This window comes from Coffea arabica, chromosome 7c (assembly GCF_036785885.1).
Source record: "Coffea arabica cultivar ET-39 chromosome 7c, Coffea Arabica ET-39 HiFi, whole genome shotgun sequence".
Lineage (NCBI taxonomy): Eukaryota > Viridiplantae > Streptophyta > Magnoliopsida > Gentianales > Rubiaceae > Coffea > Coffea arabica.
In genome coordinates, this window is record NC_092322.1 from 1,036,427 (window position 1) to 1,061,258 (window position 24,832).

The 24,832-nt window shown below is 38.8% G+C and overlaps 4 protein-coding genes across 6 annotated transcripts; 2 read left to right on the plus strand and 2 right to left on the minus strand.

Annotated features, from left to right (window-relative positions):
- Nucleotides 1-709: 709 nt before the first annotated feature.
- Nucleotides 710-6,355, plus strand: LOC113697888 (phosphoglucan phosphatase LSF1, chloroplastic). 2 transcript variants are annotated; one of them, XM_027217489.2, is made up of 10 exons: nt 710-1,202; nt 1,344-1,462; nt 1,769-2,231; nt 2,470-2,541; nt 3,122-3,243; nt 3,647-3,862; nt 4,467-4,572; nt 4,837-4,949; nt 5,296-5,440; nt 5,767-6,355. In XM_027217489.2, the coding sequence occupies exons 1-10, from the start codon at nt 852-854 to the stop codon at nt 5,884-5,886; spliced, it is 1,827 nt and encodes a 608-aa protein (XP_027073290.1). In that variant the 5' UTR covers nt 710-851; the 3' UTR covers nt 5,887-6,355. The 2 variants fall into 2 exon arrangements, with proteins under 2 accessions (XP_027073290.1, XP_027073291.1); XM_027217490.2 differs by having other exon boundaries at nt 1,164-1,202; nt 1,344-1,472.
- A 2,284-nt stretch (nt 6,356-8,639) lies between these two features.
- Nucleotides 8,640-12,351, plus strand: LOC113700194 (carbonic anhydrase 2). The gene is made up of 10 exons (XM_072056913.1): nt 8,640-8,900; nt 9,802-9,863; nt 10,222-10,362; nt 10,469-10,517; nt 10,627-10,743; nt 10,862-10,915; nt 11,187-11,272; nt 11,550-11,655; nt 11,781-11,939; nt 12,212-12,351. The coding sequence occupies exons 1-10, from the start codon at nt 8,700-8,702 to the stop codon at nt 12,251-12,253; spliced, it is 1,017 nt and encodes a 338-aa protein (XP_071913014.1). The 5' UTR covers nt 8,640-8,699; the 3' UTR covers nt 12,254-12,351.
- Nucleotides 12,352-13,686: 1,335 nt separating this feature from the next.
- LOC113698824 (protease Do-like 1, chloroplastic) lies at nt 13,687-17,411 on the minus strand. Its single transcript, XM_027218771.2, has 8 exons — nt 16,887-17,411; nt 16,514-16,636; nt 16,021-16,192; nt 15,481-15,518; nt 14,724-14,922; nt 14,438-14,590; nt 14,167-14,301; nt 13,687-14,044 (listed from the first exon to the last, which is right to left on the minus strand). The coding sequence occupies exons 1-8, from the start codon at nt 17,348-17,350 to the stop codon at nt 13,964-13,966; spliced, it is 1,365 nt and encodes a 454-aa protein (XP_027074572.1). The 5' UTR covers nt 17,351-17,411; the 3' UTR covers nt 13,687-13,963.
- A 1,391-nt stretch (nt 17,412-18,802) lies between these two features.
- On the minus strand, nt 18,803-24,359 carry LOC113698067 (uncharacterized). Of its 2 annotated transcripts, none has more exons than XM_072057243.1 (14): nt 23,337-24,359; nt 23,022-23,226; nt 22,506-22,573; nt 22,356-22,409; nt 22,180-22,263; nt 22,010-22,095; nt 21,592-21,672; nt 21,266-21,396; nt 21,047-21,088; nt 20,726-20,802; nt 20,523-20,613; nt 20,359-20,440; nt 19,625-19,697; nt 18,803-19,319 (listed from the first exon to the last, which is right to left on the minus strand). In XM_072057243.1, exons 2-14 carry the CDS (start codon nt 23,205-23,207, stop codon nt 19,151-19,153), a joined length of 1,224 nt encoding a protein of 407 aa, XP_071913344.1. In that variant the 5' UTR covers nt 23,208-23,226; nt 23,337-24,359; the 3' UTR covers nt 18,803-19,150. The 2 variants fall into 2 exon arrangements, with proteins under 2 accessions (XP_071913344.1, XP_027073537.1); XM_027217736.2 differs by having other exon boundaries at nt 23,022-23,166; nt 23,337-24,358.
- Nucleotides 24,360-24,832: the final 473 nt, after the last annotated feature.

Sequence of the window (24,832 nt, forward strand, 5' to 3'; positions counted from 1 at the left end):
GTAGAGAATATGAGAACTAGCAAAAACTATTCTTTGAATGATTATATATTGTAGTTTTCTTGCCATTAAGAATCCATAATCAAAATATAAAAAAATTTAAAATATCATCATAAAGATTAATTATTCAAAGTAAATATATATAATTAGTTAAAATAATCAACCGAAAAAGGCTAATGTGGTCACGCTTTCCTCTTTAGGGGCGTTGTCCGGTGTTGGGCAACCAAGGTTTGAGTTTGCCTGGAGCTACCATGTCCGGAGTGGAGTGGGGCCTCCTCTCCCGGGCCGCAAGAGATTAGTCGAGCCCCGTAAAAATTGATCCGGACACCCTTGTGTCGACAAAAAAAAAAAAAAAAAAAAAAGCTAACGTGGAGCGGAACTTGTTGTGGTGGATTAGTCAGCCATTGGCACATTGCATTTGCTGCGACATGGAGATATTTCCATTTCTTATTATTCCTATTCCGGAGATCCAAGAAAAATCTCGGGATCCATGTAGAGTGGAACCCAGAGAAAATCATATGACACGTGGGCAAAAAGCCCCTCCTCTTAAGACGATACCATAGATCTTATTAAAGTCTTTAGATCCTGCTTGCTCCTCTCATCTTCTGTTCTGCTTCTGCCTCTTTCCTGAGTTCCTCCAGTCCAGGCTCCAGAAAAGCAAAAGTTGCTGGTCACTTCTGATCCTTACTCCGCTCCACCAACCGTTCTTAATTATTTCAGTGTTTATTATTACTCTTTAAAAATCGTGGAATATATTCTTTTTAATTTCTTCAAAATTCAATCTTTCGATCATTGCTAGCGGGAATTACTACTATCTTCTCGATCTTGTTTAGCGGATAAATACAAGAGCTCCAATGTGTTCGCTGCAAATACCCAACTGCAGAGGACCCTACCATTCACCCTTCACCACCTGCTTCTCATATCAGCAGCTGCACGGGACAGTAATTCACTCTTCTTTTTGGGGCAAAGGTTTGTGTTCCGGCAGTAATGGCAGCAGCTCCAGCATTAGCGCAACCGAGAGTCGATTTTCCGATCGAAAGAGGCCACCCTTTCGGGTCTTCGCAATGTCCCCGTCGTCTTCGACTTCCGGCTCGGCATTTAGGATGAATTTGAATGAATATATGGTGACTCTTGAGAAGCCCCTCGGCATTCGTTTTGCTCTCTCTGTTGATGGAAAAATTTTCGTCCACGCTCTCAAGAAAGGGGTCTGTTTTGCTCAGTTATTTCTTCCTTTCTGTTTTACTTGTTCTTTTTCTTTGGTTTGCATTATCTTCATTATCCCGTCGTCCTATTTTTACGTAAAACTGCTTTAATGTTTGCATATTTATTGGATTGCTGAGGAGCAGGGGAATGCTGAGAAGTCGAGAATAATAATGGTTGGGGATACTCTGAAGAAGGCGAGTGAATCCTCATCATCATCATCTGGAGGGGGGCTTATAGAGATCAAGGACTTCGGTGATACAGAGTATGATTATGTACTGCACTACTGGCTCGTTACTAGCATAACTATCGCAATGCTTGCTTCCTTTAGATTAGAAGGCATTGCACACTACTACAACCTATTTCCTAAAAGATAGTATTTTGGAACTACCGTCTTAGAGTACTCACCATCCCACCATCCCTTTCTAAACAGTTAGAAAAAAGAATAGCAGTTGATGGCTGGTTATTCGTGTAGTTGAAAACTTAAAAGAGTAAGGGCAATGCTAAATGTACTATGGAAGAAGCAGTCTGTAGTTTATGAACTATTTTTTATTATTTTTGGTTTCTGCAGGAGGATGATGAAAGAGAAGTCAGGGACTTGTAGCCTTGTGCTTGAAAGGCCCTTCTCCCCTTTCCCGGTTCATCGGCTGTTTCTGATGAATGACCTTGATATCTTGTTTAATAGAGGTCGTGTGCCTCTTGCCACTTGGAACAAAAATATACTGACCTCAAACTTGCGATGCTCTACTGATGGTGGCAGCAATTCTGGGTTTGTTACATTCTCGTCCAAGTATGTAAATCCTCGTGGATGGAAGATTTTGAGCGATCAAAACAAAACTAGTTACCAACAAATGTTGAAGAGCAATGGCCATGCTGTACCACTAAGTCCACTTGTCACCATTTTCTCTGATGAAGAGTCTGCAGCTGGTGAATGGGCTCATGGGAGTTTCCCATTGGACGAATATGTTATGGCATTGGACCGAGCAAGCGCGGAGCTTTACTATAATCATTCTCTTGGTATGCGTTATAGTAAGGTGTGAAATATTGAGCTTGTCTTTGCTCTATTTGATTCATCTGTCATACTTTTTAAGTTACTAGGAGCTAGAAGGGTCTATTGTTTTTTCAGGATGTTAAAAAAGTTTGTTAAACACTTGGCTTTATAAATTATGATGCTTCAATTCATAATTCAGAATTTGGATAAAGCTTTAGGACCTGTTTGTTATGCATCATACTCAATGTCAATAACCCTTTTATTTCGTGTTTTGTGTTTAGATCACAGAGCAAATATATGTGGGATCATGTATACAAGCAGAAGCTGACGTTGAGAGTTTGGCTACCACTGCGGTAAGGGGTGCTACACCATTGACTAAATTATATTCTACCCCTTACTTGACAAGGTACTCGCATGATTCAATCATTTGAAAAGGTATATATTTTCAGTCAGTAAAGCGCATCATGACAATGGCCCAAGTGAGTCCGTTTGTTTTTCTCCGTGCAAGTATCGAAGTATGAAAACTTAAAACGTTAACAGCGTTGCTAGACAACTGTAGGTATCTGATAATAAGATACCCATGGTAGGCGTATTTTTCAAAAATAAGAGTGGCAGTTTCTTGTTGAAAGCGAGTTTACAACGTTAAGGGATCTTGGATTCACGTCCTGCAGAAATGACAACTAGCCACATGATCTTCTCTTGAACTAGAAAATATGAAAAGAGTATATGCAGTCAATTTACAGATAACCCATTTAGTGCACATGTCAGATCCTTTGTATTGTATGTCTACCCCGTTTAAGAAGTTGAAGAGATTTCTATTAGTCAGTCTTTTCTTGGTGGTTTTTTGATGTTAATCTTAACTGTAGACCTCGTCTGTTTTCAGTGTTGGATGTCCATTTGATAGTTTATAACAGTCTGGACTTGTATAATCAGGGGATCACTGCTGTGCTGAATTTCCAAAGTGGAACTGAAGCAGAAAATTGGGGAATAAGTTCAAAAGTAATAAATGAGACATGCCAACGCTGTAATATTCTCATGATCAACTATCCCATAAGGTAATAGCTGTAATTTTTATTTACTACCCAAGAGAATTAATTTTCTCTTATTCTCTGACATTTCACTTCATAACCAGAATTTATGTTACTCACAATGTTCTTACAAGAAAGTGTGAAAATTCATTAAAGTTGTTCTAGAAATAGGAAGGTTTATGGCTGTGTCTGGTATGAATCTGTAAACATGAACAGGCATTTGGTAATACTCTTTGATATCTGTAAGGCTTCTCTTTAACTCATCTCCTTGACTACTGATTGATTGAATAATATGTTAAATTAGTCTTCAGTATATGCTTCCATGATTAACTGTTTCTCATTCTATGTTTTGAAAGTCAGTTTTAAAGAGGCATCTAAATTTTTTAGACAATGATGGCCCAATGCATATGTGAATTAATATCTAATGCAGGGAGGTTGATTCTTTTGATACAAGAAAGAAGCTACCATTCTGTGTTGGTCTTCTTTTGCGGTTACTCAAGAAGAACCATCGTGTATATGTCACTTGTACTACTGGTTTTGATCGATCCCCTGCTTGTGTGATTGCATATTTGCATTGGATGACAGACACTTCCCTCCATGCAGCGTACAACTTCGTCACTGGACTGCATTCTTGCAAGCCTGACAGGTTCTTCTCATTAACTGCCTCTGAGCATTTCTATGACAATGTTAGCCTGATGATATAGAGTTTGTGAAGCTTAAGTTTTCTTAGGCTAATTAATACCAAGGAGCATGCTTTGTAAGTTTATTACCAGTTTAGATTGGCAGATATTCTAGCGTACTTAAAAGTTCTTGGATTGTTTCCGTTCATTTCTCTATGTGCATAATGTCATCTTTTTCAAGATTGATACGTATCTCCTAGAGTATATGTCACTGAAAATCCAATGATGACTAAATCGAAGCTGAGGCATGTACTACCTCAAGTTCCCGATCTGCTATATATTTTGGCCATTGGCTGGAATGGCATAATATCTGTCATTTTGTTATTGCATCATAACCTTAAAATGCACAGCTTCAGCTGTAATGCTTCTTTCCTAATTTTCTTTTTTATGCATCTTCTAATGATTAAATCTCTATTTTAAGGCCTTATCATGCTAAGATTAAAGAAATCTTCTCCTCATCCTCAAGAATCCAGAGAACACCCCGTTTTATGGTTTACTTCTTACAAGATAGTACTTTGTATTGAGTGCATACCCTTTTCATCAACCTCAACTTCATGTATTTGGTTGCAGGGCAGCAATTGCTTGGGCAACATGGGATCTAATAGCAAGGGTGGAAAGTGGTAGACATGATGGACCTGCAACCCATGCTGTAACCTTTGTCTGGAATGGGCATGAGGTAATCAATGATTTCTTACTTTAAAATTACCTTATAGCAATATGATGGTTCCTGCAGTGAAGAATAGAGAACTGAACTTTTTGTTTCAAACTTTGATAGTCCATTACGGACAGCTAATTTCTGGAAAGACATGTTGATGCTTTTCCCTTATTGCTTTCATTTGTTGAAAGCATGATACTCCATAACTGCAGCATCTTATCCATTAGTGCAGGATTTCTATCCATCATTGCATTAATTTCTGACTAAGTTGGTGTCTGATAACAGGGGGAGGATGTTTACTTGGTTGGAGATTTTACTGGAAACTGGAAAGAACCAATAAAGGCAGTCCATAAAGGTGGCCCAAGATTTGAAGTTGAAGTTAGACTTCCACAAGGAAAGTGAGTCTTGTTTCTTTCGAAGTAGTAATGGGCTTGAGAGAACAATTGAACTCATCAAAAACAATTCTTTTACATTTTAGACATTCAATTGGGGAAGAAATGTACAAGTTCCTTTACAAACCATTGCATGTTGTTTTGAGTATGTTATTCCCTATCAAACCCAACCCTTAACTGGTAATGCAAGGAGCTTGAATAAATTTAGTTTAAATATTGGAATTTTCTGTCTCTTAATTTTCTTAATTTATTTTCTCCTTCTGGATTGTAATTTATTAACACACTCTGTCCCCGTTTATTTATATTCTTTTGGTTTCTGTTGCTCTGAGCTCAATGTATTTTTGGCTCTTAGGTACTACTACAAATATGTAGTTAGCGAGCAGTGGAGGCATTCAACTAGTTCGCCAACTGAAAGGGATGAGAGAGGGAATGTTAACAATGTAATTGTCATTGGTGACATTGCCAGTGTTAGGCCTTCAGCCCAACAACAAAAGAAGGTGTGCCCTAAACTAACTATTGACCTTTCACATAAGAAAATGGGAGAAGACATTCTATAAGCAGTATGATTTCGTTTTTCCACTTCCATGTATTTTGTATGTGTCTAACTAATTTAACTATTAAATTCAGTTAGTTAGCCATCAAGACCCTAAGGTCAATCTGAGACTGGTGGATCTGTATTTGAGGCTGATGCTGATACAGAAAGCAAAAAATCTATGGACTTTTTTTAACCAATTCTATATTGACTGTGAGTGTTGGTGGGAAATTTCATTTTACGGATCCATAACATGGAAGACTGAATTCGTGGCTTGTACCCTTGTTTCAGGATGCAAATATTGTGAAGGTCATCGAGAGGCCATTGACTGAAAATGAGCGGTTTATGCTCGCTAAAGCTGCTAGATGTGTTGCATTCTCCGTGTGTCCAATAAAGCTGGCCCCAAAGTAGCTGGTCAATCTACTCTTTTGGTCTTGAGTTAGTGTACGAGGCTGATAGCTCTTGATGGCACTTGAAGGCAGACCGCTTCATATTTTAGCATCCATGTTGGGGGCAAGATTTCAAGGTACCAAATGTGGAGTTATAAGTTTTTTGCATTCGTCATTCACAAGATAAGAGGTGAATCTACTTGAAAGGAAAAGTGAAGCAAGAAATGGAAGATAAGTGTGTGACTTTAAATAGGATTGGTGCAGTTTTGAAATGGATTTCTCACAAGGTTTCTGTCAGGTCTGATGGGTTCTTACAGTTTGGCTACAGATTCTGTTCTGATAGTAAGAGTTATACAATCTATAGCTACTGTGTCATTCACTTTTAGCTCGTAAGTTTTCATCCAGCAAATGTAACAGGAAACCCTGATGTCTCTTTCTTTATTCTTATCTTTTTACGCATGAGAGACAACAAATGTTTTATTATCTCGAAATATCATGGGGGAATATGGCTGTCACTTAAAAAGCTTTCCGGTTAATGTATATAGTTCAGCCAAATGCAGTCACTTGTACAGCACTCGGAGGAGTTGGAGGGGCTTTGACCAGACCCCTGGGTCTGAATCTCTTCATTCATGTCCATAATCTGCAGAATGGTTATGTTCTATCCAGCTAGTTACTGGTACTCTGTTTGAAAACCTGCAGTGTGATTATTTGAATGAACTGCTTTTCATCAAAATCAAGAGTGATGCGGTGCTGCCAATCATATGAAGTGACCAACAATAAGGGCTCGAGCATATTCTTGCATTTGAGAATGATGAATAATGTCAATGCAATTTTCCTGCTGATATGTTTGTCCCATTTTGTCGATTGCTAGTATTCCGGACCGAGTAACATTTCAGCAATAAGGCTTTATTTTTTTTTTGTGCTCTTGCCCTTTAAATGGGCCTAGGAATTACCTCCTCCTGTTGGTTGGGCCTGGAAATGCGCACTTGTAGTGTCGTCAAAGTGTTTCTTTCTTAAAAAGTAAATCAAAATAAAAAGCGGCCCTTCCGCCACCACCCCACCCCCCCAAAAAAAAAAAAAAAAAAAAAAAGAAGAAGAAGAAGAAGAAAGAGAGTTATACTAGCAGCAGCAGAGGGCGAGGGGGAAATGACGAATGGATGTTGAAATTATGACAGAACTATGTTGACATGTTGAGGTGGCCATAAGTTTACATGCTCAATCTCACACCTTTTGCGGGGGAATGGATAATAAATATGATGCCACTTTTAAAATGTGCTTCCAGCTTCTCGCATCTGCATTCTGCAGTCGCCTCCTTTCCTATACTCCGAAATCCATTCTTCTCCCTCCCTACTACAGTTTGGAGCCCGAGATGAGGAACCATTTCTCATCTCTTTGATTTTGGTGCTATCTTTTTTCCTTTTTGGGAAAGAAGCTATTTGAATTTCTCTCTTCTTCTTTCTTTCTTTTTTTTTTTTTTTAAAAAAATATATATATATGTCGTTAGAAGCATGGCTGAACTGTCTGTGATTCAAGATTCTTTTAAGTCTGCGCATATAATATTATGCTCCGTTTGGTCTAGGGAATGCTCTGGATAAACCAAACACATATCCCAGAATGGTTGTTAGCATGAATGAATGTTCTTTATTTCCAGGGAAGGGTAAAAAGCCTTATTTATTTTTTCTTTGAAAGCAAACAAATCTCTCTTTTAATCTATCCTCAGAATTCTGAAAGGTGCAGACCCTCAGCCACATCACAGGCCAGAAATGGACGCATTCCTAAAGGAAACCACTCAAAATACGCGGCAGCAGATAAGTAGCTTTACATCCATGAAATGAACTACTAGGAACCATGTCTTCCAGATAGGACCTTATCCCAGCAATCGATCCTTCATTCATCACCCGTCTCCCCTGCACCATTCGATTCTCTTCAGTTTTTTTATCCAACTAATTGATTTCGATTTTCAGCCCACCCCCTCTATGCCTCCTCAGGCATTAATTGTGTCCATGCATTCACTCACCTCCTGGATTAATCCAGACACCCGTCATCACACCTCTTCACTTGAGACCACCATTTTCCCCACTTTTAGCTAGCTAGGGAATTGTTCTCAATGTCGTGGTACAGAAAGTGACCCATCTTATCTACGACGAGTAGAAAGAAAGAAAGAACAAGTGCGTGATTAGTTCAATTTTAACCCGATTCTGGATTGTTGCTTCCCAGAAGATTGTTCTAGGTTGCGTAGAAATGAGATTAAACTTTGCAGATGGGCATCCCAAGTTAATTAGTCCCGGATTAGATCGCCATAGGATGTTGCAGGTCAAACGTTAATTTGTTATAGGAAAGTGGTGACCCGTCCAGAAGAAGAAATAACATTACCGTATGAAAACTAGCCAAACCAACAAACTTACATTGGCATTAACTTCATAAATAGCCCTTGTGAACGTACATTATCAATGTAGTCGGGAAATAGGAATATGTTGGGGTCATGATCATCTTCATGCCAGTAAGGCCCGCCTAAAAATTTCCCCCAGAAGTCAGCAAGACATTTGATTTGTTGGGTGATTAGTTTAAGCAAATACGGGTATATGTGGAGGCAGAAGGGGAGCAGAATTGAATGAATCTCCAACGTCCAAACCTCATCCTCAAACGTAGAAGCTCTCGTTTCCCCGGCTTTCGCTTTCGTTATCCGATGGCTTTGTATGATGCACGCACGCTGCTAGTGCAAAGAGAGAGAGAAAGAGAGGACATGCATTGCATGGTGATTGATTGATCATAAAGGAAAGGGGAGGGTTAGGTACGTAGGTATAAAGCCACACCACAGAAAGCACCATTGGCACAATGTCGACCGCTTCCATCAACGGCTGGTCCTTCGCCTCTGTCTCCGCCAACGCCTCTGCCCACCAGAATTCACTCAAAACATCATCCACATTACGACCCTCTGTTTTTGCCAAGCTTGAATCATCATCACCTTCACTGCCTCGTCTAATCAGAGACGAGCCTGTTTTTGCGGCACCAGCTCCCGTCTTCACCCCAAATTTGGTACTCTTTTTTTTTCTTTTTCACGCTTCTACTACTCTGTGGTTCCTATTTCAACAAGCGACAGTATTATGGTGTACCGTTGTTTTTTCAAGCTGACCCACAATTGATACCTCTTTTGGTACTCTTTCACGACCAACATGCGTACGGCAACTTTTTGTTTTTAGGCAGAAATTAGCCATGCACGTCAAATTGTAGTACTAATCATTTATGGAATGGGAATTACATGTCAATGCCCATATGCAGCAGAATATGCCCAGAACAACACTACCAGATTTGTTTCCTACAGTCTTGCCCTGTGTACATCTACATAATTTCCACAAAAATGTTTCTGTTTCTAAATACTGCCCACACGTCATTCTTCTGATGTCAACTAAACATTTCACAACTGTTATGGAATGGCTCCCACACTCTGAGTTAAGCAAACCCTTTTTATTGTCTTGCTAATTTCTATAGCCTATTTTTCTTGGGACCATTACCCAGGCGGTGATGGCAAAATGGAAGGGTCAATAAATTATCCTATTGAAATCACGAATGGTTTCTGCATTTTAGAGTTGTCTTCTTCATGGCAGTTAACATGAACTAGGCGCTCCCAAAATCCACATACATGATCATGTCATGGTTAACAAACATTAGATGATAGTTATTGAGTATGAAAGCAACATATAACTACATCTCACGAGTCACGACTGCATACAAAAAACTTTTGCAAAGCAGTTTCTTGATTCACGTTAATGATACTGGTTTAAAGCTTGTGACAATTTGAACTCTTTCTGTCTCTTCCTTGACATTTGCCTATTCAAACTTTCTCTTCTCTTTGTACCAGTTAAAGAATAAACCTTTTTTTTTTTGTTTGTGGAAACAAAAAAAAGAATAAACCTTTTTTTGCACCGGGAAATTGCAGAGGGAAGGTATGTCAAAAGAAGAGTATGAGAAGGCCATTGTCGGACTTCAGAAGCTTCTCAGGTTTGCCCATCTTTAAACATGGACAGAATTATCCACCTATGATTTCTCAATAGTGATCATTTGATCTTTTTTAAAAAGCAAGTACAGATGAATACGTAGCCGCCTGCAACCATTCGTTATTAAGTTCTTGATAGTACAAAATAGTGTGAAGTGCAGGACTCAATTACTTTTTATTCTATGTTCTGATCTTGAACAATCCCTTCCCCCCCCTGTTCTCTCCCTCCCGGCGGGTCTAAAAACAGGATACTCGGGAGTAATACAAAAACAGAATATTGATCTTGTTGTAGCAAGGTAGCTCTTGTAAAGAATGGCAGAAGAAACACGGTACACGTCTCACAGCATTAAACTTGTTTTGCAGCGAAAAGGGAGGGTACGGACCCGTTGCAGCTGCAAAAATTGAGCAAATCACTGCAGAGTTGCAAACAACTGACACCAAAGCCTTCGATGCAGTCGAGAAGTTGAAAACAGGCTTCATTCGGTTCAAAAGGGAGAAATATGAGTAAGAACAGATAATTAGCATTCGTTAAGTCCTTAGTAGTGTTGCACCTCAAGAAATTGAAATTCGATCGCGTCACGCGTTTATGTAACATTTTTGTACGAGCCAGGACAAATCCAGCCTTGTTCGGCCAACTTGCTAAAGGCCAGAGCCCAAAGGTACACAACTATATATGGATAGGATCAATCTTTCTATCGGATACTTCTGCTAGTATTGCATACTTCAGCTACTCCTCAACCTGGGAGTAAATGAATACTTGTGTAACAGTATATGATCGTGGCATGCGCGGACTCTCGGGTTAACCCCTCACTCATTTTGAGCCTCCAACCAGGGGACGCATTCATCGTCCGAAGTGTTGCAAATTTGGTTCCTCCATATGATCAGGTTACCTGAATTAACAAGTCTAGTTCTTCATGTACCCCGCTTAGAGATTCACAAATTCATGAATTTTATATCTCCAACTCGGTAATTATTTTGTTTGTTTGTTTTTGGTGGGTGACAGTTGAAGCATTCTGAATTTGGGGCTGCAATCGAATTTGCAGTTTTGCATCTCAAGGTGAAGCTTAAAAACTCGTACTTTCTTTCGAATCTCCCCCTCAAAGTATAAAAACTTTAGTGAAAAAACTGGAATTCATCGTCTAGCTATACATTTCTTCTTCTTCTTCTTCTTCTTCTTCTTTTTTGAGTTAAAAGGGAGAGCTTGCAAACTCTATGACATGACAGCTTCTTGTCGACAGTTTGATCTCGTATGCTCTCCTTGGACTCTCCAAATGTGCACTCCCAACTTTTTCTGCATTTCTTTATATTAACCAATTTTCACTCCACAGGTGGAGAATATTGTGGTCATCGGGCACAGCGCCTGTGGAGGGATTAAGGGCCTGATGTCTATTCCAGAAGATGGAACCACCTCCACGTAAGTTTCCATTCTTCTTTTTGACACTTCAAACAGTAGTGGCATTTCTCAAGTTCAGAAAAGGATAAAACGTGATGACCGTATACGTAAAACAATGTAAAAGAGAGAGCAGGAAAGCTCCAACTAATGTTGGAGAAGCACCTGCCCCATGGTTTGCGACTTTGCGCCACCACCCTCTCTGTTGGTTTTTGCAAATTGCACGCAAAATCAACTAGAAATTGAATAATAGTGTACTAAAAGTGCATTCCTTACTCAAAACAAATATTGTAATTTGCAGTGACTTCATTGAAGATTGGGTCAAAATTGGTTTACCGGCGAGGGCAAAGGTGAAAACAGAACATGGCAGCAAACCTTTACCTGAGCAGATTGTACTCGCTGAAAAGGTATTTACTATTTTAGTGCAGCAACCATGGATATTGGCTTCACTTAAACTTGCTTCTGTTTGAAAGAAAAAAAAAGAAAGAAAAATGGCTTCATGTGGGTAACATGTTAATGGAACATGGTGCAGGAGACTGTGAATGTATCGCTTGGAAACTTGCTAACATATCCATTTGTGAGAGATGGGTTGGTGAAGAGAACTCTAGCAGTGAAGGGTGGTTACTACGATTTTATTCAAGGATCGTTTGAGCTCTGGGGACTTGAATTCAACTTTTCTCCATCAGTATCTGTATGAACTCAACCATAATCAGTTACCACATCTTTGTTCCCTCATGCGGAAGCCATGCTGTATTTTCCTCCTAAAAGGGCAAAATCATAACTAATGTGTAATCCAGATCTTCAGTGCCTCAGCATCTTATCCTGTAGTTAAAAGGGTTTCCTTTCTTGAAAATAAAGAGGACTACTAGCCCCCTTCCATCATCTATAGTTATAATTCACTTGCATTCTTCAGTGCCCCGGTATCTTATCTTGTAGTAAAAAAGGTTTCCTTGCATTTGCTAGGTAAGGGACGTCGCTACCGTACTCCACTGGAAGCTCTACTAGGTAGGGACAGTAACGGCCATTCTGCAGACGATGTCCTCTTCATTCTGTAGTTTGTATTACTACCACTACTACTGTATATAAACAACAGTTGCATGAAATATGATCTCCAATTCAGTTGTAAAATCCAATGCCGCCCCAATAATACATACCATGCCCCATTATTGATGCAATCATATCTTTGGAAAACCAATTCTGGAAGGTGGAAACCGGAATTGTTTTTATTAATACTGGTATTGGGTACGGGACCCAACAGTCGGAACCCACTCCGGGAAGAGATGCATGCGCGTAAATCCACTTATACATCATGCAACTCCTGCTTTGGCTCTAACACATATTTGCTTGTCCTTCGGATGCTACGTTTTTCACCGTCAGCAAATGTTGGTACTATACTTTTGGCACAACCCAAATCGACTTATGTTTTTTTTTTTTTTTTTATATACGATAGATTATCCTACGTAAGAGGGAGGGGGAGGACCTGAAGAAGTCTCAGTATAATATGGAGGGAACTGAATCACCATCGAACCAAACGAATGTACTACGCACTCGTCTTGAACCCTTACCTCCCATCCCACCAAACTTTAATGCATTGATGGTGGCCAACAACCCAAAGGCTACTCGTCTTGAACCCTTACCTCCCATCCCACCAAACTTTAATGCATTGATGGTGGCCAACAACCCAAAGGCTGGTGGTTCCAAATCAACTGATACACGAATCGAAATGCTGATAGTAAACTTGACAGCGAAATGGGCAGATACAGGGTTATCGGTGAGGCGTATCTTGTGCTTGTGTGGGTGTGGGGTACTTGTTTTGAAATCATATGGTATTGTTACATCTGACTGCATTGCAGACAGACAACATGAAGAAAGAAAGAAAAAATTCATGAATAGTCTTATAATAATGGACAATTGCACCAATTCACACATCCTAAGTTGCCAAATTAACTCCGGGATCAACTCGATGATCCAGCTCTTAGTACTCAGCCACGACATTTAGATCCTCAAGCAAGCGATCCAGGACCCCATGTTCTACACCTCTTTTACTAGTTTCGACCCCGGAAGACTCTCCCTGATAAAACTGGAGAATGCTTGGGTAGTCCTCAAGCAGCAGCTTAAATTGTTCTGCCTTAACCGCTTACGAGTTAAAACCATGCGGACTGAGGAGTTCAAGCGTAACATGACAGCCATACCCAAATTACATAATTCACTTCCAGCAGCAAGTTAGAAAAAACGCCTTGGTCTAGCTGTAGATACTTGTTTACTGCAACATATCTTAAAACCAACAAATCCCGGTCCACATGCCTTCTCCTATACCCTTTTTGTTTCCTGATCTTATATCTTTAACTTCTTTGGCCAGCACAGAGTAATGATAAACGCTTTCGTTAGCTTTTACAAAGTAAATCTACTTCTACTCCCCTATGACCAGTATACACCACTTGGAGGAAAAGAAGCTCAGGAAGTTTCTCTTTAAAACTTCTCTTCTGCTTTCCATGCATTCTTAGGAAATAGTGGCTGGAGCACCAGCAAGCTAACGTAGCTTAAGGTAGCTCCATACCTGAACAGTGCACCACCAGACTGATGAAGCAACTAAAAGCACAAAAATAGCAGTATATGAATGTGCCATGAACAATATCTGAACATCAGAAATACTAGACACATAAGATAATCAAGTTTCCTAGTGGTATACATATTCTCAGGGGCGGTCCTGATACATCATGTCTCATCATCAGGCTTTGGTTCGAGGGTTACAGGGATCTTCTCTATGTGATCAGCGCGCAGCACTTCAACAATAACCTTGGATCAGATTAAGTGCCAAGTCTTAGCGCACAGTAGTGTATGCAATCATTTAGTCCAAAAAACTGCCACAATCAGCAGAGAGAGAGAGAGAGAGAGAGGCAACATAACTCTGCACTTACCTCTTCGCCCACTTTACATTGATCAAGAATTCTGTACAAATCACTACCATTAGAGACCTTTTTCCCGTTAACAGATGTTATAATATCTCCCAGGATAAGTCTACCAAAAGAATCACGTTTAGTTGGCTGGAGACCCTACAAAAAATGAATTCACTGATTTGATTTAGAAACTTTTGTCAAATGGGTAAACGGAAAACTCAGAAGACTCCCAATAACAGAAAGAGAGGCAGAGTCAGCAGTAGCATGAGAAGAGAGGAAAGAATTCACTTACTGCTTTTCCAGCTGGACCATTTGGAGGAGCATCCAAGACAAGCACCCCACTAACTCCCAGTTGTTCTACAGACTGATCAGGTGCAAACTTGATTCCTAAAATTGGTCTAGTGACTTTCCCAAACTTCACCAATTGATCAACAATGCCACCAACCTGCAGAACTTTTCCCCTTGAATAAGTGAATGGGTGACTTCTAAATGATACGCTTTTTGGACATTTTACCTTGACATCTATGTAAACCCGTCTAGTTGTAAACTCATGACCTTAATGACCAGTATGAACTCACAGTGTCAACAGGAATTGAGAATCCAACCCCAGAAGATGCACCAGATGGAGAATATATAGCTGTATTTATCCCAATAAGGCTTCCCGAACTATCAAGAAGTGGTCCTCCGCTATTACCAGGATTTATTGCAGCATCTGTCTGGATGACATCCTGAATTGGACGGCCACTAGCAGCAGAATTTATTTCTCTTCGAAGCCCACTACATTTAAACACTTGCAACAATTTAGAGAAAGCTTATGCAACATGAGTGTCCTTTAACTAAACTATTCCAGATAGAAAATACTTAGGTCATATACTCCCATAACTCGTACCAAATTAATAATTGTGGAAATTGATGCAATATTGTTGTCATTGATATTTAATACCCGGCCTTCAGATGCATCTCACAGACTTAGAATGAGGAAATCCCCTAGAATAATGTTAAGGATAAACTTGAGGTGACTGTCATTTATCTTACTTACTCCATCCAAATTTCAATTGTGGTACGACACACACCTTGCACATAGTGAGATCCTATCTTTTAGGAGAGGACAACAGTTAAAAATATGGGAGCCCAAAAGACCTGCATACATTCTTTATTAAGAAGCTAAATCCTACCACGTTTACTTCTGTTCAAAATGAAAAAAAGGGAAATAAAGAAAGAAAAGTGTATGTCCGTGCAGTAAAGGTTCAGCGATTTTCTGCCAAAGGAAAAGCTTACATGAATTCAACTTTGACAAAATCAACTTCTGAATAAGTGAAACAAGTGCAAGCATACCTGATGACACCAGTTGTAAGTGTATGGTCAAGGCCGAACTGCAAAATGAGATGTATGAGCATATAAATCACTAAATCACTTTGTTAAACTAGAAGAAAGTGCATTAAACTAAACATGGATGCAGGTGAAAAATTTAGATAGCCTGAAGATGATCACTATATGCAGGGTTAGGAACTGAACTTGGTTTTGCCTGGTTGAGGGAATAATAGTTAACAAGAGAAACCTAAAGAGCTGTAACATGGCCCTGCAGAACCCAAAGATGGGTGTCCAGCATTTATAAGGCCTTGATCATACTGTGCTTCTAATCTATGCCCATATTTTGAACAAATATCACACCACCAGGAAAAACACATCTGGCATAAGTGGAAGTTGATATCTTTCCATTGGTAAGCCAAAACAAATTAGTGTTTTCCCCTTCTCTTTTAAGCTCAATAAGTATAATGAAATTCAGCTACCTTTGAAGAAGAACAAACATTTCCAGCAGAAAGCAATATATCTGGCCGAACAAGAATCTTTGGTAGCAATGGAGAAAATACTTACAGGATTACCAATAGCAAAGACCTTTTGACCAACAAGTAAGTCACCAGACACACCAATTGGAATAGGTCTCAGCTTGTCTTTTGGTGCATTAATCCGCAGCACAGCGACATCTTTATCTTGGTCGTACCCAACAATTTTTGCATCGTAAGTGCTCTGGTCTGCCAGTGTGACCCTGAATTATAACAAGACACTATGAGGAAGAAAAAGTTGTCCCGGAAAAAGTTTTATCTGCCTGCAATTTCAAGTGTTTCGAGGATACGACTACTTTTGGCTTTCAATGATTACAGGGTTGTCACAAAAATATGCTCTACATCCTCACACTTACTGATATCAATACATATCCTTCTTTGAGATAATAGAACAAATAGCTATTTACAGATACAAGCACAGTAAAGCCCACAGCGTGCGTTCAATATATGTCTAGCCAAAAAGAAGAAAAGAGCCCTCAAACTCAAAGCAGCAAACAAGGATGTGCTGATGCGAAGTAACTAACCTGAGATCGGATGCACCTCGAATCACATGAAAGTTGGTGACAATGTGACCCTGCTTATCCCACACAAAGCCCGATCCTGACCCTTGAGGTACCTCAAATATGTCCAGTGTGAATGCGTCCTGCCTGAAACACACATGGGTGCTAATCAATCAAAACCTGATCGACCACTTAGAACTGTCAAGGAAAACTAAACCGCAAACGAAAGCAATGACCAAAATATAACATCATCATCACTTCCAATTCAAGAACCCAATTCCAGGCCTTCATTGTGGCACATGAATCATCAATGACCCAGATTGCATTTCGAACAGATATGTAAATGAAAATAAATTCTAGTACTAATCCCAATAGTTGGAGAAGGTGCAGCATTTACTTGGCAGCGAGATTGGTGATGTAGACAACTGAAGGTGTGTTTTCCTGAAAAAGACGAACTGTAGCCAGCTCATCACTTTGCAACTTCCTGGGCGTTGTTGTGCTTACGAAAGCTGAAGCCGGAGCAACATCGGAGAGAAATAGAGAGCAAGATAAGGCCAGAGAAGCGCAGGCTACAAAAAGCGAGTCCAATAGTTGCTTTTTGATGCTCGATTTTTCGTCGGACTCGTCAGAGAGGTAGCTGGAGCTCGAGCTAGAATTGCTGCCAAGAGCGCAGACAATTGGAAGGAGAGGACTAGCACTACTTGTACCAGTACCACTGGCCAGGCTTCTCCGGTAATAGAGGGCCCTAGTAGATAGGGTGAATTTGAGTAGTATGGAGCTGGGAGGAGCTGAAAGGCGCGAAAGCGACGGGGTGTTCGTGGGCGTTGCAGTGACAAATGAATGGGCAGAAGAAGCAGCCATTCCCCTGCGCAGAGAGAGAGAGAGAGAGTCTGCTTGCTTACCTCAGGTTCACATAGTCTAGTAGTAGAGTATTACAGCATTTTCCATTAATAAATAATAAAATAATACCAATACTAATACTAATGCAGTACTCCGGCTAATATATTCGGTTTGGATTAGCTGTTTTTCAGGGCGTTTTTGAAAAATTTTGGTGTAACAGAGTTTTTTGAGTATATTTTAGAATATTTTTAGAAAGTATTTTGGGATATTTAAGAGTAGAAGAGTTTCTAAAATATATTTTGAGATATTTTTAAAAAATTTAAACTAATTTTTAGATTATCTTTTAGAGTACTTTTTAAAAATTTTTATTGTATTTGAAAAACTAATTTTTGAAAAACACTTCAAAAACAGGGGATTAATATTTATATCTATATCTAGGAGAGTAACATATTGTATTGTATAAAGCCATAAACACACGATGTTACTTTTTAAAATTCGTAATTTATCCTTAATTATAAGGCAAATTGGTCCCAATATATATTCCCGAAAAACATTTCATAAACCAAGCACTTTTTTCATTCAGATCTAATTTATAATTTTTTCACACCAACTCCCTCGCATCCCCACTTTTCTTTCCACTATAACTCTCTCACATCCTCACTTTTTTTCTCCATCATGATTTTAAATATCTTCCTCTAAAGTAAAAACTATATAAATTTTTCAAATAAATGCACATGTATTTACCATGATATGTAGCTTAATACGAAAAAATAATCATGCATTTTCTCCATATAAGCACATACTTAGGATGTGCTCACAAATAAGATGTTATATAAAAGGGAAGAAAGGAATATGGTGTAAACTGTAAACTTTTTTTTATAATTTTTTTTGCTGCTTAAACCACCCCTAATAACTATCCGTCTTCAACTTCCAATGCCTCCCTCTTCCAGCTAATATGTATATTTTTAATATTTTGTTTTTCAACTTAATTAATAAATCTTAATTTTTATTAACAACTATTAGTTATAGTTATAAATTACTACTAAATAATTATTTGTTTATATATTTTATTTTAGCAAATTTTCTACACATTTACTATTACGACATAAGACTAATTCTCTAGAAAATTATTTCAAATGTAGCCTAAAAATATGGTACGAATTTCTTTTATTTATTAGCTAATGAACGGAACACACATTCTAGGGTGCCTTGAACACTAGTAGTAGTATGTGCGTGTGAGTGAGTATATCCTATGTGCTTCCGTTTCCTTGTTAAGGGACCCATTCCTTCAAGGAGCGTCCCAGATCAACGAGCGGATACGGTCAAGTTTAAAATAACTGGAATTACGAGTCCACTCGTCGAAGTACTGATAATAATAATAATAATAATTAATTGCCTTTACAGAGGGCCCCACCAGTAACTAACAGAGGACCATTACCTGTAGAATCTCTCTATCACCTGCAAGACAGAAGCTAATAGAACGTCCTTCTCACTTCCACTTCCAGACTAATCAAATTGGCTCATTCTTTTTTCAGTACATAAAGATAAAACTTCTACACCATAGCAAAATGTAAAGACGCAAGCAGCAAGCAGTACCACTCCTCCTCCAGAGGTGGTTTTACAGTGTTGTCATTCTCGGCTTCTAGTCTTAAAAGCATTGATTCAAAAAAAAAAAAAAAAAAATTACACAGGAAAATAATCCGGAGAAGTTACAACGTATGAAGGAGGAGACAGATACTGCAAGTTTGTCATGTTCACTCTGTCGTGCGGTGCATCCCCTGCTCCTGTAGCACTAATAGCTATAGCTGCCTAAGCCTCAGATTACAAAATTTTGCCCAGGGGTCTCAGTTCCCTGGGTATGCCATCAAAATTCCCAGAATTTACGTCAGATTGTAGCACAGGCCTCTTCCCAATTTTCCAGTGTATGCCCTCCGCCAGATGCTCCTTGTTTGGTGTCAGCATCACAAAATTTGGATCGGCCCTCTGATAACTGCATTTCCCAGGAGTAGAAAATGATCAGGAAAATTTCAAGGTTTTTTCTCTTAAATAAATTATTCTTGTGTAAGTAAAATCTCAAGGATCCAGCCCGACGAAAAATCAAGAGACTTGAAATTAGTGGCCAAACGTGGTATTTGTAGGAGTTTTAACTCCTAAGAAACTCATTCTCATTTAGCATGCTTCCCATTTTTACAAAGCCAGAAATTCAAGTAACACAGGAGAATGCACTTTCCAGCTGCCCTCAGCCATTGGGCTTTAAATAACACAAAGGACCAGAAGATCAACATGATAACCAACCTCGCTTCTCTAAGACTGTCAACACGAATGCCAAAACCAAAGGCTGTTTCTCTTTTTGAACGATCTCTGGTTGCTGGCAGCCAACAGAAACACTATTCAGAAACAGTTCAGTTTATCTGACAATTGAGAGACAGGACTTATATACGGTCTAGTAGATATTCCAATGAAGAGTGCAAATTATATGTGTAGAAAACAATCAGAAGACCTCAAGCACAAATAACTTCCCAATTTCACAGCTTCGGCATAAATAACATGACTCTTTTAGCATCAGAGAAGTGACTCTGAACTTGTACACATCAGAGGATTATGAATAATGACTTTGACAGTGATTTAATTTGAGAGTTAAAACACTGCAAACAAAAGTTGATTCTGAGAGCATTTAGTACAAGAAGACAGACCGCAAGCGAGTACATCCCAGTATAGCACCAGAAAAGTTTAACCCAAAGAGACAACCAACCAAAGTGGTACGTTGTTATCCAGGAAAAATTTTCAACATTGGATGCTACAAAGGAAATACAAAAGTCAACACCAACAAAGATATAGCACAACAGTTTAACAAGGTTTGGACACAAAAGATCATCACTAGCGGAGGATCTATAAGGACTATGAAATTGCCATCTTACACCATCTTATCTCTATATCACATTTACCAGTGCCCTAGATTATGAAAACTATATGATTAGTAAGAGTGAGGAAAAGGATCCAAATCAACAATGCCTTTTGTTTAGCTGTACCTGAAATGCTGAAAGTAAAAGAAGGTTTCCACCATGACTTAAAAGCTAAAGCTAGAGATGAACTTAGAGGTCCCACCTTCCCCTGCGAAAGATGATGCAAACAGTTAGAAACCTAAAACTTTGGTGACCGAAACAAATTGCATAACAACACAAGCAGTTGTTACCTTAAGCAAAAAGTTTTTGTTGGCTTGCCAAGATGCAGCAACTTGAAAAGTTGAGTCGTGGATACTGTTGGAGGTCTTCTCATCATCAACTCTAAGCATAAAAAGAATAACAAATAACTGAAAAACCCCTTCTACCTGAGCTGTCTATTAGGAACTTCAAACATATTCTAGAATGCAAAATTCATTTAGTTACTCAAAAATACCTTGTCTGCAACTCAAAACCAAAGTCAATATAATTAGTGATTCCAACTACTTCATCTTCTTCAAGTGGATTTTTCACCTATGACATTGCATAAATTACTTCCTGTCAGTATCATCTTCCAAATTAATCTCCAAGTAAATGTCTAAGCAATAACATGGAATCAAAGAAATATAGAAACTTTGTTCAAACCATACCATTATCTATCAATATCAGTTTGTCGAGGATCAATTACATAGTGAGGAAAAAAAGAAAGATATGAGAGAGAGAGAGAGACAGAACAGAGCAAAGGGAAGGAGAGTTAGGGTAGGAAGAGAAGCCATACACGTCTTTGGACTACCACATGTTGATAGAATGAGGCAATGAACTGCAGTGAGTATTTTCAAAAAAATCATGTAAGTGACAGAAAAAGTTACAAACTAATATGCAGGAAAAGAATATTTGTATACCACTAGAAGATACATTAAAAAGTAGATTAGCAGTAGTACTCTGAGCAAATAAATACAGGCACAAAGAGAATTACACAAAGCTGAAAGGCAAAAACCTGTGAATTTTTAGCTAGTTCAAGACCAAAATTGAAAGATGGACTCAAAGGGCTGCCTGATCCTAGCCCATAACCAATAGCACAGCTCCAATTAGCCAAGTTTTTATATCTTGCTGCATCCTTGCTTCCAACTGTGTCAAATCAGCAGATTATAGAGAAATCATATGCATAGATTTCATCAAGATTCTGATAGATTGATATTCTGTTCCTATCATTCAAAGACCACACGGAACCATCTTCACATGTTATTATGACCCTATGCTTGACAAATTGTACCTCAAGCATTAATCCAGAAAAACAATGACTCTTATTTCAAATAAACTTACACTGGGGTTCATATTGCACTCCTGCCATCAACCTTCCCATCTTGCTTACCAACCAAGCACTTCTTGGAAACTCATCTCCCACTAGAATAAACAAGATAATATCATTTAGGGCCCATGTAGGAAATTTTGCCAAAATACATGTTTATATTCATAAGTTGAAAAAATCAGTATGTTCAGCTGTGAGTCATCTAAATCAAGAAACAGAGGTTGTCTGATTCCAAGTTAAGAGGGAAAGGACTAAACATGAAGGACTAGGCTCTAGACCACATTCCCTTGAGCCCATGTGGATACACCAGAAAAAAGGAATTTAGGAATTTTATAGCAGCTAAGCCAAATTATTCAGCTCACAGCTTCCAGAACGCAAGGAGCCAAAAAGTACAACGGAAGTAAATCAGTGATGCAGCAGGAGATCACTAACATGAAAAAGGCATAACTGTAGCTCCAACTGAAAGATTTGACGAGCCATATCTCAAACCCATAACACCATGATCTTCTGATGATACTCTGCAATGTCAACAACTTTCTCATGATAACAACAGGAATATGGGGATCAAAGCAACTAAGTTGAAATCATTACGAACTTGGTACCTCTTCTTCAGAAGCACAGGGAAGATGCCAAAGGCTCCAAAACCCATTCTAGGATAATATGCACATGACCTAATTAGCAGAGTCCTACATGAACGGCACGCAATAGTTTCTTAGAAAGTGGAAGTCCCCTGAACAGGCAAGCAAACTAAGAGTTGAAACGAAAACATTGGCCTTACGGATCAGAATTTGATACAAAAAGGTCCATGAATGTATGAGGATCGTCAACATCACTGCAGAACGTCAACTTCATTTAAGAAGATGAACGATACATGAATCTAAAGTGGATGGCAGAACGCAAACAATAGAAGTACTGAAATTGACCATACCTCTGCCATCGAAACTGGGCATTTCCAACAATTCTTTCCTCGGGCTTCTGGTCAAGTGGACCCATCACCTAAACAGGCTAAGGAACCAAGTACTCTCGAATCACTGCTTTGTATAGTTATCAAACTGCACTTGAACCACAAATCACACTTCCTAGAGCTACTACTCCGATTCTGCGACAGTGACACTCCATGTGTTTGACTATTTGACTAAATGAGTGGGAAATGAAAAATTTCATAAATTCTCTCAAATTATCCAGCCAGCCCCAAATTAAAGGAAATAGTGCGTTAAAAAAGTTATATTTTCTGATATATTACGCACCTGTTAAATGTGTCAAATAGGCTTGGCTTCACCGGTTAAATATCCTTTTTCAGTTGAAATTAGCTTAATATTATTAACAACACACATAACTTCAAGTTTTTTTCACCAACATTAACATGGTATGAGGATAAAAAACAAATCTCTTGTTTAATATACTTGTGAATGAGTGATGAAAATGACAAAGTGGAAATGGATACAGTAGCAATCAAATCCACGTGAGGATCATCAATGGGCTTAAGCATGATCCTGGTGCTAAAATGCTTGGACTCTTCAAAATAATCCTCAAACAAACACCTCAATGGAAGTTTGCCAAACAACAAATTGTAGGATGACTCCAGCATCCTGCATTGCCCCACAATCCCCCATCCATAGATACCCAACATTAGACAATCAATTCAAGACCTGCTGCGAGGAACTTCAATTTCGCTTGCGCGCATGGAGCAGATATTTATAAATAGCAAAAACCGAGCAGCATTTAAAGAAAATAAAATAAATTATGGGTAAAAGCAAACCTAGTACGAGCAGCGAGTGGAGGGAAATCGAAGAGCGGCGGAACCAACACCAATGGCGGTGGTGGTTCTTTGGTATCGGACCACCAGTTTCCCATCGTGACTCCGACCGTGAATTGATGGACGAGTCGAGTGTTAAGAGTATGTGTTTAGCAGTGGCAGCAATAGTAGTAATCCAAGTCTTAACGAACCCCGCGCATCTTCTGTTGCCACTTGCCACCAACCAACGACCGCTTCTGCAGCTCCGGGATCAATTCAACTGGACCAATTTTGCAGATTTACACTAGCAACGTGGCGTCAGAAAAAGCGTGCCCAATTTTGGAAACTCATTTCTTCTCAGTAGCAGCAGAAACTGATAAAACGTGGCAGTAGGGCCAAAAGTCCCGCTGCAAGTAGATGCTTTCTACACACCCAAAACGTGGGGGTTCCCGCGGAGTAGGCCTTTCAACGGGTTGGATACAAGTTAACCCGTTATAATGTACCAGCTCCTAACCCGATCCGTTTACCCTACGAATATTGTGTTTACGGTCCTGGAATCAGGTTCGATGGATCTCATATCAGGCCTGAAGCTACTCGGAAGCGGAGGAGGAAAAAAAAAGACCCAACAAAAATAAGAAGGTTCGAGACTATCTACATATAACTGTAAGAAGTTTGCATCATTTCAAAATTAAATCTAAAACCAACTACAAGTCAATCTCCAAACTTAAATAAATCAAATTGCAAAGGTAAATCACAAATCACTTACAATATTTATTTCAAAACTAATCACAAGTCAATCTATAAAGTCACTACTAAATCCAAGCAAACATTAAATATCAAATATTATTGTGCTAATTTCATTGAATATGTTTTGTGGTTCTAATGGATGGAAGGGTGTTCTGTACTAAAGCATAAGCTTTTTTTCAAGGAAAATTTGAATAACTAAGTTGATAGGAATTAATTTAGTTTTTGTAGGGTTCAAATAGATAAAATATCTTCTTCTGCAGATTTTGATCGTTGAATTTGATTAAAAAAAAAATCATTCCTATACAAATACAAGTAGGGCTGATGTTGGGACCGAATAACTTGACTCAAACTTGTAAACTATTCAGTCAGTAGTTCGGCTATCAAGCAGCGAGTCGAGCTCGAATTTCAATATTTTACACTCAAAAGTTCAACGAACCTAATCGAGCTTTTTATAATGTATATTTTAAAATTTTTATATTTATTATTATGAAATGCCAATAATATCCTTTATTTAAAATTATATGTAAAAATTTAATTTTTATTACGTGAGTTTGATTAGACTTGATTGAGTTCGAATAGGCTCGATTGAGTTTGATCTGAATTGATTAGATTTAATTAAACTTGAACTCGAGTTCAAACTCGAATAACGTAAATTGAAGTCGAGTTCGAATTCGAACATGAATTCTAAAAGCTCGATCTCGAGTTAAGTTATTTTACCTACTCGAGTTTCGACTCGACTGGAACGTACCACAACATAGAAGATGTAGTTCACA

What these genes read in the sequence shown, in the direction of transcription:
- LOC113697888 (XM_027217489.2), top strand. Translation starts at nt 852, where the DNA reads ATGTGTTCGCTGCAAATACCCAACTGCAGAGGACCCTACCATTCACCC. An exon ending in CATTCTTGCAAGCCTGACAG is followed by an intron (nt 3,863 to 4,466) that starts GTTCTTCTCATT and finishes ATTTGGTTGCAG; the next exon opens with GGCAGCAATTGCTTGGGCAA. An exon ending in TTGTCTGGAATGGGCATGAG is followed by an intron (nt 4,573 to 4,836) that starts GTAATCAATGAT and finishes GTCTGATAACAG; the next exon opens with GGGGAGGATGTTTACTTGGT.
- LOC113700194 (XM_072056913.1), top strand. Translation starts at nt 8,700, where the DNA reads ATGTCGACCGCTTCCATCAACGGCTGGTCCTTCGCCTCTGTCTCCGCC. An exon ending in TTCAAAAGGGAGAAATATGA is followed by an intron (nt 10,363 to 10,468) that starts GTAAGAACAGAT and finishes TGTACGAGCCAG; the next exon opens with GACAAATCCAGCCTTGTTCG. An exon ending in CTAAAGGCCAGAGCCCAAAG is followed by an intron (nt 10,518 to 10,626) that starts GTACACAACTAT and finishes CTTGTGTAACAG; the next exon opens with TATATGATCGTGGCATGCGC.
- LOC113698824 (XM_027218771.2), bottom strand. Translation starts at nt 17,350, where the DNA reads ATGGCTGCTTCTTCTGCCCATTCATTTGTCACTGCAACGCCCACGAAC. An exon ending in CGAGGTGCATCCGATCTCAG is followed by an intron (nt 16,193 to 16,513) that starts GTTAGTTACTTC and finishes GTTATAATTCAG; the next exon opens with GGTCACACTGGCAGACCAGA. An exon ending in AATGTAAAGTGGGCGAAGAG is followed by an intron (nt 14,045 to 14,166) that starts GTAAGTGCAGAG and finishes ATCTGATCCAAG; the next exon opens with GTTATTGTTGAAGTGCTGCG.
- LOC113698067 (XM_027217736.2), bottom strand. Translation starts at nt 23,431, where the DNA reads ATGGGAAACTGGTGGTCCGATACCAAAGAACCACCACCGCCATTGGTG. An exon ending in CCTGTGCTTCTGAAGAAGAG is followed by an intron (nt 22,096 to 22,179) that starts GTACCAAGTTCG and finishes TTGACATTGCAG; the next exon opens with AGTATCATCAGAAGATCATG. An exon ending in GGTTTTGAGTTGCAGACAAG is followed by an intron (nt 20,614 to 20,725) that starts GTATTTTTGAGT and finishes TTTTATGCTTAG; the next exon opens with AGTTGATGATGAGAAGACCT.